Here is a 16,264-nt window from a genome sequence, read left to right on the forward strand (position 1 = left end):
TTCGTTAAACGCCCTGGCAACACTCACCTGCGCATTTCAGTGGAGGGTGTTATTTCAGAATTTCTGGTCCTTTTAAATGATCAGATTTAGATCCAGGAAGAGAAGGAAATGTACAGTGTTTTTGTTCTACTAATAAACAGGAGAAACGAGATACTAAGTCTACATGCTATACCCTGGGAACTTCTGAATTACAACGTAGTGATTGGTTTGCCTGCTTTTGTGTGTAAGAAAACAAGAGGCAGTGTACACGGTGCTGAAGAACACAGCTTGAGTCCCAGCTTCCCCATTGCGGCCTTCTTAGTTTCCCCCAGGGCTTTGAACCAGTTCAAACCAGTTCAGTAATGGCCTACGAAGCAAAATTGGAATAGATCTAAATTTTAAAAATTTGGGTGAAGCAGAACGATAACCAGAATTGGAAAATTAAAGATTGAAGCCCTGGAATGGGAGACTCAGAAGAGGCCTAGTGAACCCTTCCAGGAGCCTTGATGTGGGAGACTGGATAATTGCTAGGACGGGGGAGAGCCACACACATTGAAAACGGCTTGCGTTGCCACTAGCTTTGAATGAGGCACTTCTGTTCCCAACTCTGCAGGTTAAAAGATTTGGTTGCTGTGGAACGCATGCGCTGCTCTTGTTTTGTAAGAAGGAGATTAAGTTTCTAGCAGGGCTTCAACTCATAATTTTTCCCATTCCGCTTATCCTTCTGCTTCACCCAAATTTTAAAAATTTGGGTCTGTTCGAGTTTGCTTTGTTGGCCATGATGGAACAGGGCAGAACTGGTTAGAAGCCATGATTTCATCATCTGTAAAAGTGAGGTTAATACTAGTACTGATGTCATAGCATTGTTGTGATGATTACCTTAGATCATATGTATAAAATTCAGAGCAGAGTGCCTGGCGCACAGCAAACAGTCAAGAAATAGTAGCTGTTTTTCTCACTGTTGGAAGATGCCATTTTTTTTCTTTATTTATTATTGTACTTTAGATGAAGAGCTACAGAACAAATTAGCTTCTCATTAAACAATTAATACACATATCATTTTGTGACATTGTTACCAACCCCACGACATGTCAACACTCTCCCTTCTTGACCTTGGGTTCTGTATTACCAGCTTTCCTGTCCCCTCCTGCCTTCTAGTCCTTGCCCCTGGGCTGGTGTGCCCCTTTAGTCTTGTTTTTTGTTTTTTTAAATTGTGCTTTAAGTTAAAGTTTACAAAGCAAGGCAGTCTCTCATACAAAAACTTATATACACCTTGTTATGTACTCCTGGCTGCTCTCCCCCTAATGAGTCAGCATACCTCTCCTCTGCATCCTGTATTCCCTGTGTCCATTCAACCAGCTCCTGTCCCCCTCTGCCTTCTCATCTCACCTCCAGACAGGAGCCGCCCACGTAGTCTCATGTGTCTACTTGAGCCAAGAAGCTCAAACTTCTCACCAGTATGGAAGATACCATTTTAATGAAATATTTAAAGCTTCACTATTTCACTCTTTTCAACATTTTCATCAATTCAGTTCAGGGCATGCATGACATTTATCAAATATCTTTAACCCTGTTCTCTTTCAATTTCCTTTTATTTATTCATTTGCTTTAATACACCTCAGGGCCTGATGACTATCAGTGATCTGATGGGAAAACAAGAATGATCACTAGTCCTTTGAGTGTACCGTGTGTCTCATTTAATGTTTGACTACTGGTGTAGAGTGCTCCCATGACATTGACAAGGAAACTGAGGCTCCGAGAAGTGAACTCTCTTATCCAAGGTCTCACAGCCAGAGAGGGGTATCTGCAATCTAAACTTAGATATTTTTACCCCACAGCCTACCATGCAGAGTCGTTGATTGATGGTATGATTTTGAAATTGGAAGTATTCTTCGTAATTTTTTTGGCTTATGAATAACTGTAAGCCTAGAAAAACGTAGTGACTGCTCACAGCCATATAATGAGTTCTTGGAGAATTTTAGGACTGGAACTCAGGCTTCTGTCTCCTGGTCCTGTAGCATCTCAAATCCAGGAGTCCTCAGACACCTATTGTTGTTAGGTGCTGTCAAGTCAGTTCTGGCTCGTAGCGACCCTGTGTACAATAGAACTAAATGATGCCTGGTCCTGCACCGTCCTCACATTCGTTGTTATGTTTAAGCCCACTTTTGCAGCCACTGCGTCAATCCATCTAGTTAAGGGTCTTCCTCTTTTTTGCTGACCCTCATTTACCAAGCATGATGTCCTTCTCTAGAAACTGGTCCCTCTAGATGATATGTCTAAGATAAACGAGACAGAGTCTCTCCGTCCTCACTTTTAAGGAGCATTCTGGTTGTACTTCTTCCAAGTCAGATTTGTTCATTCTTCTGGTAGTCCATGGTGTATTTGGTATTCTTCCCCAACATCATAATTCAAATACATCGGTGGTTCTTCTTATTTGGATCCGCAATTAACGCCCTAGAAGCAGTAGTCAAGAAGTCAAACAACGTATTGCATTGGGCAAATCTGCTGCAAAAGACCTCTTTAAAGTATTAAAAAGCAAAGATGTCACTTTGAGGTCTAAGATTCCCCTGACCCAAGCCATGGCATTTTCATTTGCCTCACACACCTGTGGAAGCTGTTTAATACCCGGTAAGGTATTAGGGATCCCTTAGTTTCAAAGTCAGTAGTTTCCCTTTTCCAATTACAATGATCATAAATTTCAGAGAACGATGCTTCAGGACTTAGCACATCCTAAAACATAGTATTTCAGTGCTGTGCAGCTAGCTCAGCCTCTCCTGTTTGTTCAGCTGGTGCTCACTGCACCAATTTTGATTTTGGTACAGCTACTTTTCTTTTGGAAACCCTGGTGGCATACTGATTAAGAGCTATGGCTGCTAACCAAAAGGTCAGAAGTTCGAATCCACCAGGCGCTCCTTGGAAACTCTATGGGGCAGCTCTGCTCTGTCCATAGGGTTGCTATGAGTCGGAATCGACTCGATGGCCGTGGGTACTCTTTTGTTACCACAGAGATTCTTTGCTGTTTTATTCCCCCCTCATTTTTACTGTGTAAGTATTGCTGCCATGAATGCTTTTTTTAAAAATTTTTTGTATCAATGACTAGGTGAAAGGATATAAATATTTTTAAGGCTTACGGTACATATTTGCTAGTAAGCTTGGGTTAATTCAGAGACCTGTTAGATCGCAGGTTATATGCAAGACCATTCCGGTGGCTGAGCTGTAAGCTCCTTTCTTTCCCGTTCACTAAAGCGCTGAGCCTATTTTCAGATCAAGAACTGCTTCGCCTCAGCCAGGTTGAGAAATAGCTGATTAAAGGCTATTCAGGTAACATGCCGCTGGGCCCCGGAAAGACGTGAAATGACACGCTCAGGATAGCTCGACTTATAACAGAAGCCTTCCATGAGGAAGTCACGACTAAAGTGAGACCTGAAGAGGAATAGGAAGTGGCCCGTCAGAAGAAAGTGGTGGCGCTGAGAGGGAATGTTCTAGAAGAGGGAAGAGCAGGCGCCAACTCCCTGAGGTGCACAGGAGTTTGAGGGTGAGGCTAGTGTCCTTCCCCAAGTGCCATGTAGTGGGAGGCGATGAGACTCGCTAAGCAGGTGGGGTCTGCAGGGACTGGTGACACGGGACACGAGGAGAGTTCATGTTAAGGATTTCAATTTTGACCTTCAGAGCAATGAGAGTGAGGAGTGATGTGATTGGATTTGTATTTTGAAAGGATCACTCAGACCGCTGTATAAGGAGTGGATTAGAGGTGGGTGGGATGGATTTGGGGTAACTAGTCTTTTAAGAAGATGGATTTTGAAGCTGAGTAGAGCGATCAGGCTGCTGCTGGAGAGAATGTTGGGTCTAGGGAAGGTTGTTTCTCTTTCAAATGGCAAAGTGCAGAGTCTTCCTATCCTGGCTGAGATGGTCTAGATTGAGGCGGAGGTTGAAGCAATCGGCAGCAGATCACCGATGGAATGAGGATCCCAGGGAGGGGGGAGGAGGTGACACCCTCAACACACACAGGGAGGCTTCCTCTATTTTTTTAGGAAGGCAGAAGGAGAGTGGAATCCCTGGGTAGTGCAAATGGTTAACATGCTCAGCTGCTGACTGAAAGTTTGAGTCCACCCAGGGGTGCCTCGGAAGAAAGACCTGGCCATCTACTTTTGGAAAATCAGCCATTGAAAACCCTGTGCAGGATAGCACTACTCTGATGCCCATGGGGTCGCCATGAGTCAGAATCAACTTGAGGTTAACAGTTCTTTTTAGAAGGAGAATCTGAGATGCAGTCTGGTTTATAGAGGTTTGAACAGCATATTTGTAGGAAATTTTGAAATACTTTTTTTTTTTAAGCAAAAAGAAAGTTTTATTCAGCATATATTCAAAAAGGCAAAAGTGGGAAGCAGACAACCCTGCTGCCAGAGCCATGTCTGCCCAAGTCCAAGGAAGTATTATAGAATAAGAATGCAAAAACGGACAAGCGCGCTGCCACAGCTGTGTCTTGAATCACATGTTTAAAACTAATTTATTTGGAACAGCATTTAAATTAATTTGAATCTGAAAAATAACAGTAGCGTGTTATTGAGGCAATAAAATTATTTACTGCCTTTAGTTAGTATTTCTAGGAAAAATTACAAGAGTACCTTAGAATCACAGCATGTTAGAGCTGGAAGGGATCTTTTGAGGTCTCAGATGCCTCAGACTGCTTAGTATACTGCGGCTCAGAGAAGAACAGAGACCTGCCGGGTCACAGAGCTGGTTAACCCGTACTTGTCACGTGTCCTCTTGTGCCTCTGCTGTTTTGTTTGTTTGTTTCATTTCTCCTTTAACATGCTGCCCTGTTGAGTAGAAATCTTTGAATCAGAAATAGAAAGCGTTTTGACTTCAAAATTACTTAAAGAAATTTGATTTACAAATCTAAAATACCCGATTTGGGATTTTCCTGATTAAAAAAAAAAAGCCTCTTGATAAAAATGCTTAGGGAACTAAGTTCTGTGAGGATTGGTCCAGAGTTTTCCCAGCCCTGCCCACGGCCCTGGTGGTTCCTGGCCCTGCTGACAAGTGTAGAGCAGGCAGGAGCCCAGACTTCTGTGCTACTGCTTGCGGGAGGGGAGGAAAGGGGATTCCTGCAGCAGGAATGATGTTGAGCCAGATGCCCTCTCTAAGACCCAAATAGGAGCCCCTGAGTCATGGGCCTGTAAGGTTTTTGAGGAAGCGGTCAGGGAACTTGGGGAAGTTCCCCCTTGTCACCATCCCCCTCCCCCACCCTATGCTCATTGTCCTCAGTGGGAAAGGGGAATGACAGAAATTATGGGAGTGTTTTCATAACAAAATGTTATAGATTAGGTCGACCCCTAAAGAATTAGACGTAAAGTGAGTTGTGCTGATTTGGGTAGTATCTGGAGATCCAAGGAGCATCAGAAGAGCTGTTTGTAATAAACCCATCTGTGTCCGCACATCTCTCAGGCCTCCCGTTTTTCCATTTGTTCTCATAAATACTGCATGGCTCTTAATAGTTGAAGATTGCTTCCGCCTGTCGTATGTGATGAGTTTCTTTGTGGTTGGTTTGCCTCTCAGATACCCGTTTCCAGACCGGGACCCCTGGGGTAACTAATTACTCCGGATGTTTTTTGAGATGGTCTTGCTGCTTTCCTGTTATCTCCTATACATTTTCGGGTATATTGGTATTTCACGGGTGTGATTTCAGACTTTTAAGAAACTCAACAGATGTCCAGCTGTTGTGTTTCAGCGTGTTTGTGTCTGTGTCTGGACCTTGGTGTTCTACCCTGAATCCTTAGCTTCTGACCATATATAAGGAGGAGGGCTTTTTAGCGTTTAATTTTAAAGTGACGGCTGCATCTCACGATGAGCCGTTCCCAGGGCTCTCTCGCTATGACTCTTAGAGCGTTTTCTTTTGTTCTCAACACTTTTCCCACAGGTCTTTTTAGGACTGTGAATGGGGGAAAAAAATCTTCCTGAGATTTAAAGCCAATCTTTATTCACACACATACGTACAGGGAAGCCGACAAAAGTGCACTGCTGGGTGAAGCTTTACAAAATGAGCACGCCTTGTCTGAGTACCTAGATCAAGAGATAGCACGGTACCAGCAGCCCGGAAGTCCCCCCCAGTGTCACCTCCTGCAGACAGACATCCCTCTCACCTCAAGGGTAACCAGCGTCCTGTCTTGTAACTCTCAGATTCATCTCGCTTAAACCTTAAAAAACTACAGTTCATCCGGCATGCCCTTCTTTGGTGTATTTGTCACAAACATGATGTTCGTGAGAGTGATCCGTAACATGTAAATTTCAAACCCCCACACAGTGGGGTTTTATCATGTTTATATACCATTTCACAATATACTTTTATATGCTTTGCACATTTCTGTGCTAGTAAATACAGCTTTTCATTAAAAAAATAAACTGCTGTTTGGCATGACACAGCTTGTAGTCATTTCCCACTTCCAGCCCCAGCCAATCACTGATCTGACGTTTTCTGTAAACGGAGAAATCATACAGTATGTAGATTTTTTGCGTTTGCAACTTTCACTTAACGTAACGTTGTCAAGGTTCCTCATGTAGTAGCATGGGTCAGTACTTAATTGCTTTGTATGGTTGAATATATTCCATGTTATGATACAGTGAAACCTGTGAGAGCTGGAACTCAATCCCCCGCCCGTTCTCACTCCACTCCACTGGCCTCCTTGCTGTTTCTTAAACACCCCGGATTAATTCCCACCTTAGGATCTTTTCTTCCTTCTGCTGGAATGTCCTGCCCCCGGGTCTTCTCATGACTGGAGCCTTGTAGTCATTGAGTCTTGGCTCCAATAGCACCTCCTCAGGCATCCTTTCCCTGGCCCCCCAGCTGAAGACACCCCCCACTGAACTATCACATTCCCCCCTTTTGTTTTCTTTTTAGCCCTCTTCACTATTTGAAATGACCTTTTCATTTATTTATGTGCTCGTTTCCATTTCTCCCTGCCCAGAATTTAAGCTGCCTGAAAGTATGGAAACCTCACTGTCTTGTTCCTTATTGTATCCCCAGCACTTAGGACAGTGCCTGGCACATAGTAGCTACTCAATAAAACGTAGACGGTGCTCATGAAAGAATTGGAAGGTTTTGAATACAGCTGTCATGTTATTTACCATTGATGAGGAGGAGTAAAATTGTAAAGTGTAACAGGAGGTAGAAGTAGGACCAATGAGTAAAAACTGGGGAATGAAGATTTTTACCTTTCTCTATGACAGTTGTGTATGACAGTTGCCTGGTAACTAGTTAAGGTAATATAAAGTATTGATGCTGGGCCCTTCATTTCACAGGTGATTAAATTTTAAGTCAGGGCTAAATTTATATTTAGTAAACACCAATTAGCCATATTTACCTGTTTTAATAAGCTCCTTAGAATATGGCAGATAAGAAGTCACTTAGCAAATTCTTGTTGCTCGCAAAGTCCCTGTGACACCATCCCCATTACCACTCATTGGTCATTTTATAGCTTTATAAACCAGGGCACCATGAGATTCAGTGGCTTGCTTAGGTCTTGATAATGAATAGATGGGAGAGTCCAGGCGGAATTTGATGTTTCCTATTTCCTGTTTTTGGACCCATTCATTAGGCTTGCACAATTTCTCGGTGTTCTTATTTTTACCAGAAGGATATTTGTTTCTGTTCTCACAGAACCCTCTTGAAGCACTTAATCACTTTTTATTGTAATTATTTGAATCTCTTTCTCCCTCAGTGGCCAACACTGTATTCTATTTATCTTCATACCCTAAGGGCCCAGGCACTCAAGAAATGTATGTTGAATGAATGAACGAGAAGTTAAAAGTCTGAGATTTCCTAAAGCATGAAAATAGTGGCTAGGTTTTCCTTTTGTTGAGCTTGTAGTTTAAATTGATTTCGTGTCCAGTAGTGACTTGTAATTTTGACCTTGTTGACCACAATGTCAGGAGTTTTTTGCTTGTATTTTTAAAGAGAATGAATGGTAGTTATTTCTGTTTGCCATGGGAATCTACCTGTCTATCTGTCTGTCTGTTTTTTGCTTTAGTATACTTTTTTCTTTTCTTTTTTTGAGATTTATTTTTGTTGTTGAGAGTATACACAGCAGACCATACCTCAATTCAACAATTTTTAGAAGAAGTGTGAGAAAACTGCCTAGTAAATCATGTATTTCAAATAAACTTGATGGCATAGTGTATTTTTTCTCAGGGTGAATGTATATTGCATTTACCTGCATTTAGAGCAAGAGCTGCTAATCTGTTATTTGTGGTTATTTTTTTATAAAGCTGCTGATTTGAATAAAGCCCGTGGTTTGCTTGGAGAATTCCTGACCACAGCCTGTTAGACGCCTTTGGAAAAAGTGTTCATGACAGCGATTTAGACTCACCCCCCAAGAACCCAGAGGGTTATGTGAACAGATTGCATCATCTCTCACTAATGTGCTGTGTTCTGCTCATGTGATGTTGCTGCTGAGAGGGGTGGGGGGCAGGAGGAAGGAGAAAACCCAGGCGTTTTTTACGGGTGACTTCGTGGATTCCATGAGTATTACCAAGCATATGAAAACGTCACACTTGCCAAATCTAGAACTAGTAGTCTTGTCAGCATGCGCAAACTAGCCGTGAACACATATACACTGTCAGACCCTGTGCTAAGCAGTTTTATGTGGATTGTCTCATTTAATCCTCAAAGCAGCCCTTTAATTATCCCCATTTTACTAACGAGGAAACAGATTTAGAGATTCAGAAAACTGACCTGTTAATAGCCAGCGCTTGCAGTTGACCTTGCCCCTCCTTAAGCCCATGCTCTTTGTTAGCAGATCTTCCTTAACTTGTTCCAGAGAAATCAAATTCATCCTCAGCCAGGGGGATATCTTTTTTTGTTCTAACTGGTTAAATTTTAAGAACGTGGAAAAGTGGCCTTTTTTCTGTAGGTCCCAACTGAGGTGGTTGCCTTTCATTCATTCAGCAAATTGTTTGTGGTGTGACTGTCCTGTGCTCCACTGGGCATTGCGGGTTGTAGTGATGGACACAGCAAAGTCCTTGCCCGTGGACTTTCCCCCAAACTACAACTTGATGTGTCCCAGTGACACCTGTCATGTCCCTGGGACGTTTCTTTATTATCCCTGTCTAACCCTCACGTGCCCTTCCTCCCTACTTGTTGTTGTTAGTTGCCTTCAAGTTGATTTTGACTCATGGCAACCCCATGTGTGCAGAGTAGAACTGCTCCTTAAGGTTATCAAGGCTGTGACCTTTTGGAAGCCGATCGCCAGGCCTTTCTTCCAGGGTGCCTCTGGGTGGGTTTGAACCACTGACCTTTCCCTTAACAGCTGAGTGTTTTAACCACTCTGCCAACCGGACTCCCTCTTCCTACCTAGAGTACCTTGATATTACAAGTCCTTTGGTTCCTTAAATCAGTTTCACAAAAAATTCTTTCAGAGAAATAGTAGCCTTGGGGCTTTAACATGTTTCGTCTTTAACAAGAGGGTAAAACAAAACTGAAAAAAAAAAAAAAAAGGTGTTGTTTCAAAACCCACAGAAAGCTTTATTGGAGAAAAAGTATAAACAAATACCTTAAGTATTAAAAAGAAAGACTAAAAATAAACTTAGTATTGGTCTTAAGAAATTAAGACGAAAAGAATAAGCTACAACAAAGGAAAAGGGAAATAATAAAGATAAAAAGTAAAATGAACACAACATAAAAAGGGAAAGTTTAAAAGCTGGCTCCTTGTAAAGATAAATAGGTAGTAACTTCCCAAGGTAATCTGAATTTAATATGATCTCATTAGACTTTTTTTTAGCATTTACCAAAATTACTTTACGATTCTTAAAAAAAAAAAAAAACAGAAAACAAAACCTGTTTACTCTCAATGTCTGTCAGCAGGGGACTGATTGAATAACCTATAATGCATTTATATAGTGGAATAACATGTAATGGTAAAATCAGGTAACTTCTCATTTTTAAAACCTAGCTTCGAAGACTTCATGTGAATGGGAATTTTAATTAAAAAAACAAAAAAAAACCTGTCGCTGCTGAGTCGATTCCAACTCAGAACAACCCTCTAAAACCCACTGCCGTCGAGTCTATTCCGACTCATAGCGACCCTATAGGACAGAGTAGGACTGCCCCATAGAGTTTCCAAGGAGTGCCTGGCGGATTCAAACTGCTGACCTTTTGGTTAGTAGCCATAGCGCTTAACCACTACGCCACCAGGGTTTCCAGAACAACCCTATAAGACAGAGTAAAACTGCCCCATAGGGTGTCCATAGAGTGGCTGGTGGATTCTAACTGCTGACCTCTTGGTTAGCAGCCAGACTCTTAACCGTTCTGTCACCAGAACCCAAAACCAACCCAGTGCCGTCGAGTCGATTCTGGTAATTTTAATAGTTGTGAGGAAACAGAGCATCACAGTGGGAAATATCAGTAGTCATTTATTTAAAAGTATTTAAGTCTTTATGTAATACATGATTAGAGAGACCAAAAACAAATGTGTGTGTGTGTGTGTGTGTGTGTGTATTTGCCCTTGATATGTATATCACTTTCTGTGGATAAAGATGTGAAAATAAACACACCAATTGTTAAAGCATAGGGATTACGGGTGAATTTTGTTTCCTTTTAATGATGTGAGAGTTTTACTTTTGTGTTGTTGTTAGGTTAGGTGCCGTTGAGTTGGTTCCGACTCATAGTGACCCTTTGCACAACAGAACAAAACGCTGCCCGGTCCTGTAGCAAATATTTATTTTGAAGCAAGAAAATCCGTCTGCAGTAATAAGAGTATTTTTTTAAGGACGGGAATAATTAATTTGGCGGATGATCTTAATCCCCACGTATTACTTAGGCATTTTTGTTGTTAGGCTGTATCAGGTATGGAATCACTCTGGTGACATAAATCAGCCAGCTGCCTGCCAGCCTTTCTTCAAGAGAACTCTCAAGGGGTGGAAAAAATGGTAAAGATAGAACAGGCCACTGATGGAAATGATGGGATACCCTCCTCAGCTGCTGGTCAGATCCACAAAAGATTGAACTCTAGCATTATGTTCGTCTCTTTTCATTTTGACGTTTTCTTCTTTCAGGTTGGTGGGACCAAGGCTGGTGTCGTCCGGTTTCTTGGGGAGACGGACTTCGCCAAGGGGGAGTGGTGCGGCGTGGAGTTAGATGAACCTCTGGGGAAGAATGACGGGGCTGTTGCCGGAACAAGGTTTGTCTGGGATCGTGCAGCGTCTTGTCTCCCCCCTGCACATAAAGGTGCTCAGGCAGGTCTCACCAGGTGTGGAATACCGTGGAGATAAGTGCTTCTAAGCACTGCCCCTTTTTTTCCCTAAGACCCAGAAGTCGTTGCTGTATAGTCGAAGACCCAGCTACTTTTTCTTCCCCCACTAGAACTGGGGTTGTTCTTTTGACTGCCTCTTTAGTAACACGTATAATACATCTGAGTAGATCCTGAAAAAGCGTTCAGTTTATTTTCCAACATAGAAAGGAAATATTATGTCATCCTTTTGGCTTCTCTCCGTTTTGATAACAGTCAATCTCTGACTGAGTTCCTGGGTGTCAGGGTCGGGGGGACAAAGAGCAGGAAGCTACCGTTGTTAGGAGAGGAAGGTAAAATGTGTCTTCGTGTCTGACGATAGGAATTCCATCCTATGTAAGGGAGCAGACAGCAGGCATACTTCTTTTAGAAAGATAACCCAGCTCTCTCCTCCCAGAGGTAGGATGGCCATTAAAGAATAGAAATGAATGCAAGGAGGAATTTTCCACCCTCCTTTTCAAAAGGTTTTGAAGGCACTGAGGACAGGCATGGTATATGATAACATTAGTAGTCCCCGTTGCCATCGAGTCGATTCTGACTCATGGTGACCCTATAGGACAGAGTAGAACTGCCCCATAGAGTTTCCAAGGAGCGGCTAGGTGGAGTAGTATATATTAATGGATTGCTTTGAATATTAAAATGTTATTGTTCATGTATTACTTATAAAACATATTGAAATTGAGTATAAGCATATGGGCTTTATCTACCAAATACAATAATAGTGCCTCATAGGTAGGTATCAAAATCTCTTGATGCTACAATGATTATGAAGCCATCCCTTCTTGATATTAAAACATTATAATTCTCTAGAGTCATAAGGTCTCCAGCTAGGGAGTTTCCAACCTGCTGTTAGCTGATATTACAGGTTAATATTCTCCCCGTTGACTTTAATGGATCTGCCAGAGATAGGTGCCTGCTTGATTTTCTTTCCCTTTGTTGGGCATGGTTTTTTTGACTAGGTTGCTATATTGTTGACCTTCTCTCCGTTACATTGATCAGATGGTGGAAGTATTTATTCCTTTTGCATGGAGCCTTAGTAACAGACGAGTAACCCTGTCTCTGGGTATCCCATTGTAATTTATTACTATGTTTTATAAAACATCACCGGGAGTTCTTTATCAGTCTGCATGCATGTGAATGCTGCACACTAGTGTATAACCCCAGCTTTGTTGTTAGGTGCCCTGAAGTCGGTGCTGACTCATAGCCACCCTGTGTACAACAGAACGAAATACTGCCCGGTCTTGCACCATCCTCACAGTCCTTGCTATGCTTGAGCCCGTTGTTGCAGCCACTGTGTCAGTACATCACGTTGAGGGTCTTTCTCTTTTTTCTTGACCCTCTACTTTACCAAGCGTGACGTCTTTCTCCAGGGACTGATCCTTCCTGATAATATGTCCAAAGCATGTGAGACAAAGCCTTACCATTCTTGCCTCCAAGGAACATTCTGGCCGTACTTCTTACAAGTCTTTTTGGTCTTTTGACAGTTCTTGATATATTCAGTATTCTTCACCAGCGTAATTCAAAGGTGTGAATTCTTCTTAGGTCTTCCTTATTCGTTGCCTAGCTTTCACATGCATGTGAGGCAATTGAAAGCACCATCCTTGAGTCAGGTGCACCTTAGTCCTTAAAGTAACATCTTTACTTTTTAACACATTTGCAGCAGATTTGCCCAATGCAATGCATTATTTGATTTCTTGGTAGCAGTCAAGAAATCAAACCCCAGCTTAATGGTACAGTTCACAGCCAATCAATCATGAGTTATGAGTTTGGAGAGCTTTTTGGTAGTAGTTGTTATTTCTTGTAATTAAGTTGGCTTTTTTGTTAACCGTTTTTATTGTTGTACTCTAAAGGTATTTTCAGTGTCAACCCAAATATGGCTTGTTTGCTCCTGTCCACAAAGTCACCAGAATTGGTTTCCCTTCCACGACACCAGCCAAAGCCAAGGCCGCAGCTGTGAGGCGAGTGATGGCGAGCACACCTGCCAGCCTGAAGCGCAGCCCTTCGGTCTCCTCGCTCAGCTCCATGAGCTCCGTGGCCTCCTCCGTGAGCAGCAAGCCCAGCCGGACAGGATTAGTAAGGCTCCCTTTTCTTACCGCGTGCCTCCTACTTCCCAGGCACGACGAATGCCCACTGCCCGTGCACCTGCTTTGCTTTAAAAAAATATTAATCCCCCCTGTCTTTGTGCTGAATGTTAGCTGTAGCTTGCTTGAACTTCCCTGTAAGTAAGTTTCAAAAAAATGTAACTCCAGGCAGAATATAATTTTTGAAACAGAAAAAGTGTTTAACAGCCTCTTTCAGATTCTTAAGACTTTAAAATGTACTATTTCTCGATAAGTCTGTAGTAACTGCCCCTTAGGCTGACATATGAGATGTCTTTTTCTGAAGTTGTTTTGGGCATGTCAAGAAAGACAGGAAAATTGGAAGGTTCCTTTTCCTCAAGTACATAGGCCTCTTTCTCTTCGACTTTAAACAATTTAGGAACTAAAGTATTTTGAGAAAAGGTGTATTCTTAGAATCCTGATCTTAAATTAATACATTCTAACCCACTGAAAGCATTAATGTGTGGAGTGTTCCTGATTTGGGCCAGAGAATGCAGAGGGAAACTTCTAGAACTTCAAAGAAGCTAGGAAAGGCCATGTTTTTTTTCGTTTCCTGTTCTGTTCTCTCTTCTCCGTTTTCCCTCTTCCCCTCCCCTCACCTCCCCTCCGCTTTTTATCCCATTTAGTGCAGTAAACATAGAAACAACAGAATTAAAATAGGCAGTACCTCATTCTGTTCATTAATGTGGTGTTGTATTAGGATCGAAAACAATAGCTTTTTGGCCTCATGCCCTGCCCTTAAGTTTATTACTTGACGTGAGGCAAATACTGTTTTATATTTGAAAAGGCAGCATAAGATTCTACCCAACTGAATGTAAGACCTGTGCTTTATGGTGGTGAATGACAGACCAGAGCTAGACTGTGGAGTGGTGTGACCAGGGAAGTCAGGGTGTTTGCCCGTGGTCTCCTTTTGCCTTAGCTTCTCGTGTAGCCGGCAGGGAAAGGAGAGGTGGTGGAATCTTTCTTCTATGTGGGGGTCTTGCTCCTTTGCCAACCCACTGGATTTTCTTCCTCTTACCATTTAAGCAAAATAAATACCTGCCCAGACTATTCAGTTTGCACATGAAAGAGAAGATCTGCATATTCATCAGAAAAGTCAGAAGTGGACTTTTATGAGAAAAACACAACAAGAACATGCAGGTGAAGAAACACCTTTGTTTGGACAAAGCTTTGTTCAGAGTGGGTCAGCAAATGCTAATGTGGACATCTGGTCTACTTTGCTAATCTAGGAACAAATCCATGGCAGTATCTCATTTGGATTGGAAATCTCACTTGAGTAATTTTTCTTGCCTTATAATACAAAAAAATTAAAAATGTCCTTTTCTTTGGAAAACATCAAGCTCTCCCTGCTCCCCCTAATATTTCCTCTTTCTTTTCAGACCAGTTCTTAGCTCATCTCATTCAGTGATGAATATTGACAGAAGACAGATGAGTCTCTCTCCCTTTTAAGACTGCTTAGTTTTGTCTGTCTTGGTATAGGGTAGCTGTAGTTTTTAAGCAAGGAGTTACCAGAAAAATGATACGACAGGGACATAGAATAATTGAAATCCTGACTTTCCAGAAATACATCTCCGAACATGTCATTGTTGTTGTTGTGTGCCATTGAGTTGATTCTGACTCATAGTGACCTCATGTGACAGAGTAGAACTGCCCCCTGGGGTTTCCTAGACTGTAATCTTTATAGGAGCAGATTGCAAAGTCTTTTCTCCTGAGGAGCAACTGGTGGGTTAGCAGCTAAGCTCTCAACCATTGTACCACCAGGGCTCCTCTGAACAGTATAGTCCCAGGCATATATGGAAAAGTCTAAAGATTCTCTAATGCAAAATGATTTTCTGAAAGTATTGAGCACAGAGGTTCCCAGACTTTCTGGATTCATGAACCTTTTTATTTTTCATCTTGCCCCGGGTTGGAAGAAATAGCTAAGTTCTGTTTATTAAGTAATTAGGTTCAAACAACTTAATATTTATGCCCCAAGGAGCCATGGTGGCCCAACAGTTAAGCACTTGGCTGCTACTAAAAGGTGGCTGTTAGAACCCACCCAGCAGCTATGCAGGAGAATGACCCGGCAATCTGCTCTCATAAAGATTACAGCCTAGGAAACCCTATGTGGCAGCTCTACTCTGTCACATGACGTCACTAGGAGTAGAAAATTGACCTGACAGCACCTAACAACAACAAAAAAAGTAGCCATTTGAAGAGAAATGATACACATAAGTTGAAAGAAAAAAAATTAATATTTTTATTTCAAAATAATCACAATTACTGACTATTGGGTATAAGTGCCTGTTGGGCACTGCAGATCTTCTCAAACCTTGAAATCATATTGAAAAATGCTACCCTCCTTGTCCAAAGTGAAAGAGAAGGAAACCAAAGACTCAAAGAATAAACTAGTCTGCAGGACAGATAGTCTACATGAATAGCAGTCTCATCTATCCTGAGACCAGAAGAACTAGATGGAGCCCGTATACCACTACCAGCAATTCTAATCAAGGCCGCAGTAGATGGACCCTGACAGAATGGGAGAAGAATATGAACAGAACCTCAAAATCCTAAAAAAAAAATAAACATACACATACACAAAACCAGAGTTTCTGGAGGACTCCCTGAGACTCTTGCCCTGAGATGCTTTTCAAACCTTGAACCAAAACGAACCCCTGAGGTCACCTCATAGCTAAATAACAGGTTGGCTCTCCGAATAATGAATATCAACTGTAACTACTGTGCTCCTTTAAAAAAAAATCACCTGTATGAGACCAAACAGTTAACAGTTTCTTTAAAACAAAGATGAGACTGTAAGGAGGCAGGGAAACTAGATTAATGGAAACGGAACAACTAGATTGGAAATACGAGGATGCTCACACATTGTGAAGAATGTCACTGAACATGTGTAGAAATTGTTGAATG

The 16,264-nt window shown here is 42.0% G+C and overlaps 1 protein-coding gene across 8 annotated transcripts in view; it reads left to right on the forward strand.

The window, feature by feature from the left end:
• CLIP1 (CAP-Gly domain containing linker protein 1) overlaps nt 1–16,264 on the forward strand; it is a 127,482-nt gene that overhangs the window by 45,083 nt on the left and 66,135 nt on the right. For all 8 annotated transcript variants that reach the window (XM_049865120.1, XM_049865125.1, XM_049865128.1 and 5 more), the window contains exons 4-5: nt 11,029–11,153; nt 13,112–13,334. In XM_049865120.1, the coding sequence (XP_049721077.1) occupies nt 11,029–11,153; nt 13,112–13,334 (348 nt within the window). The remainder of the gene's footprint in view (nt 1–11,028; nt 11,154–13,111; nt 13,335–16,264) is intronic.

The sequence above is a fragment of the Elephas maximus genome, chromosome 22 (assembly GCF_024166365.1).
Source record: "Elephas maximus indicus isolate mEleMax1 chromosome 22, mEleMax1 primary haplotype, whole genome shotgun sequence".
Taxonomy (NCBI): domain Eukaryota; kingdom Metazoa; phylum Chordata; class Mammalia; order Proboscidea; family Elephantidae; genus Elephas; species Elephas maximus.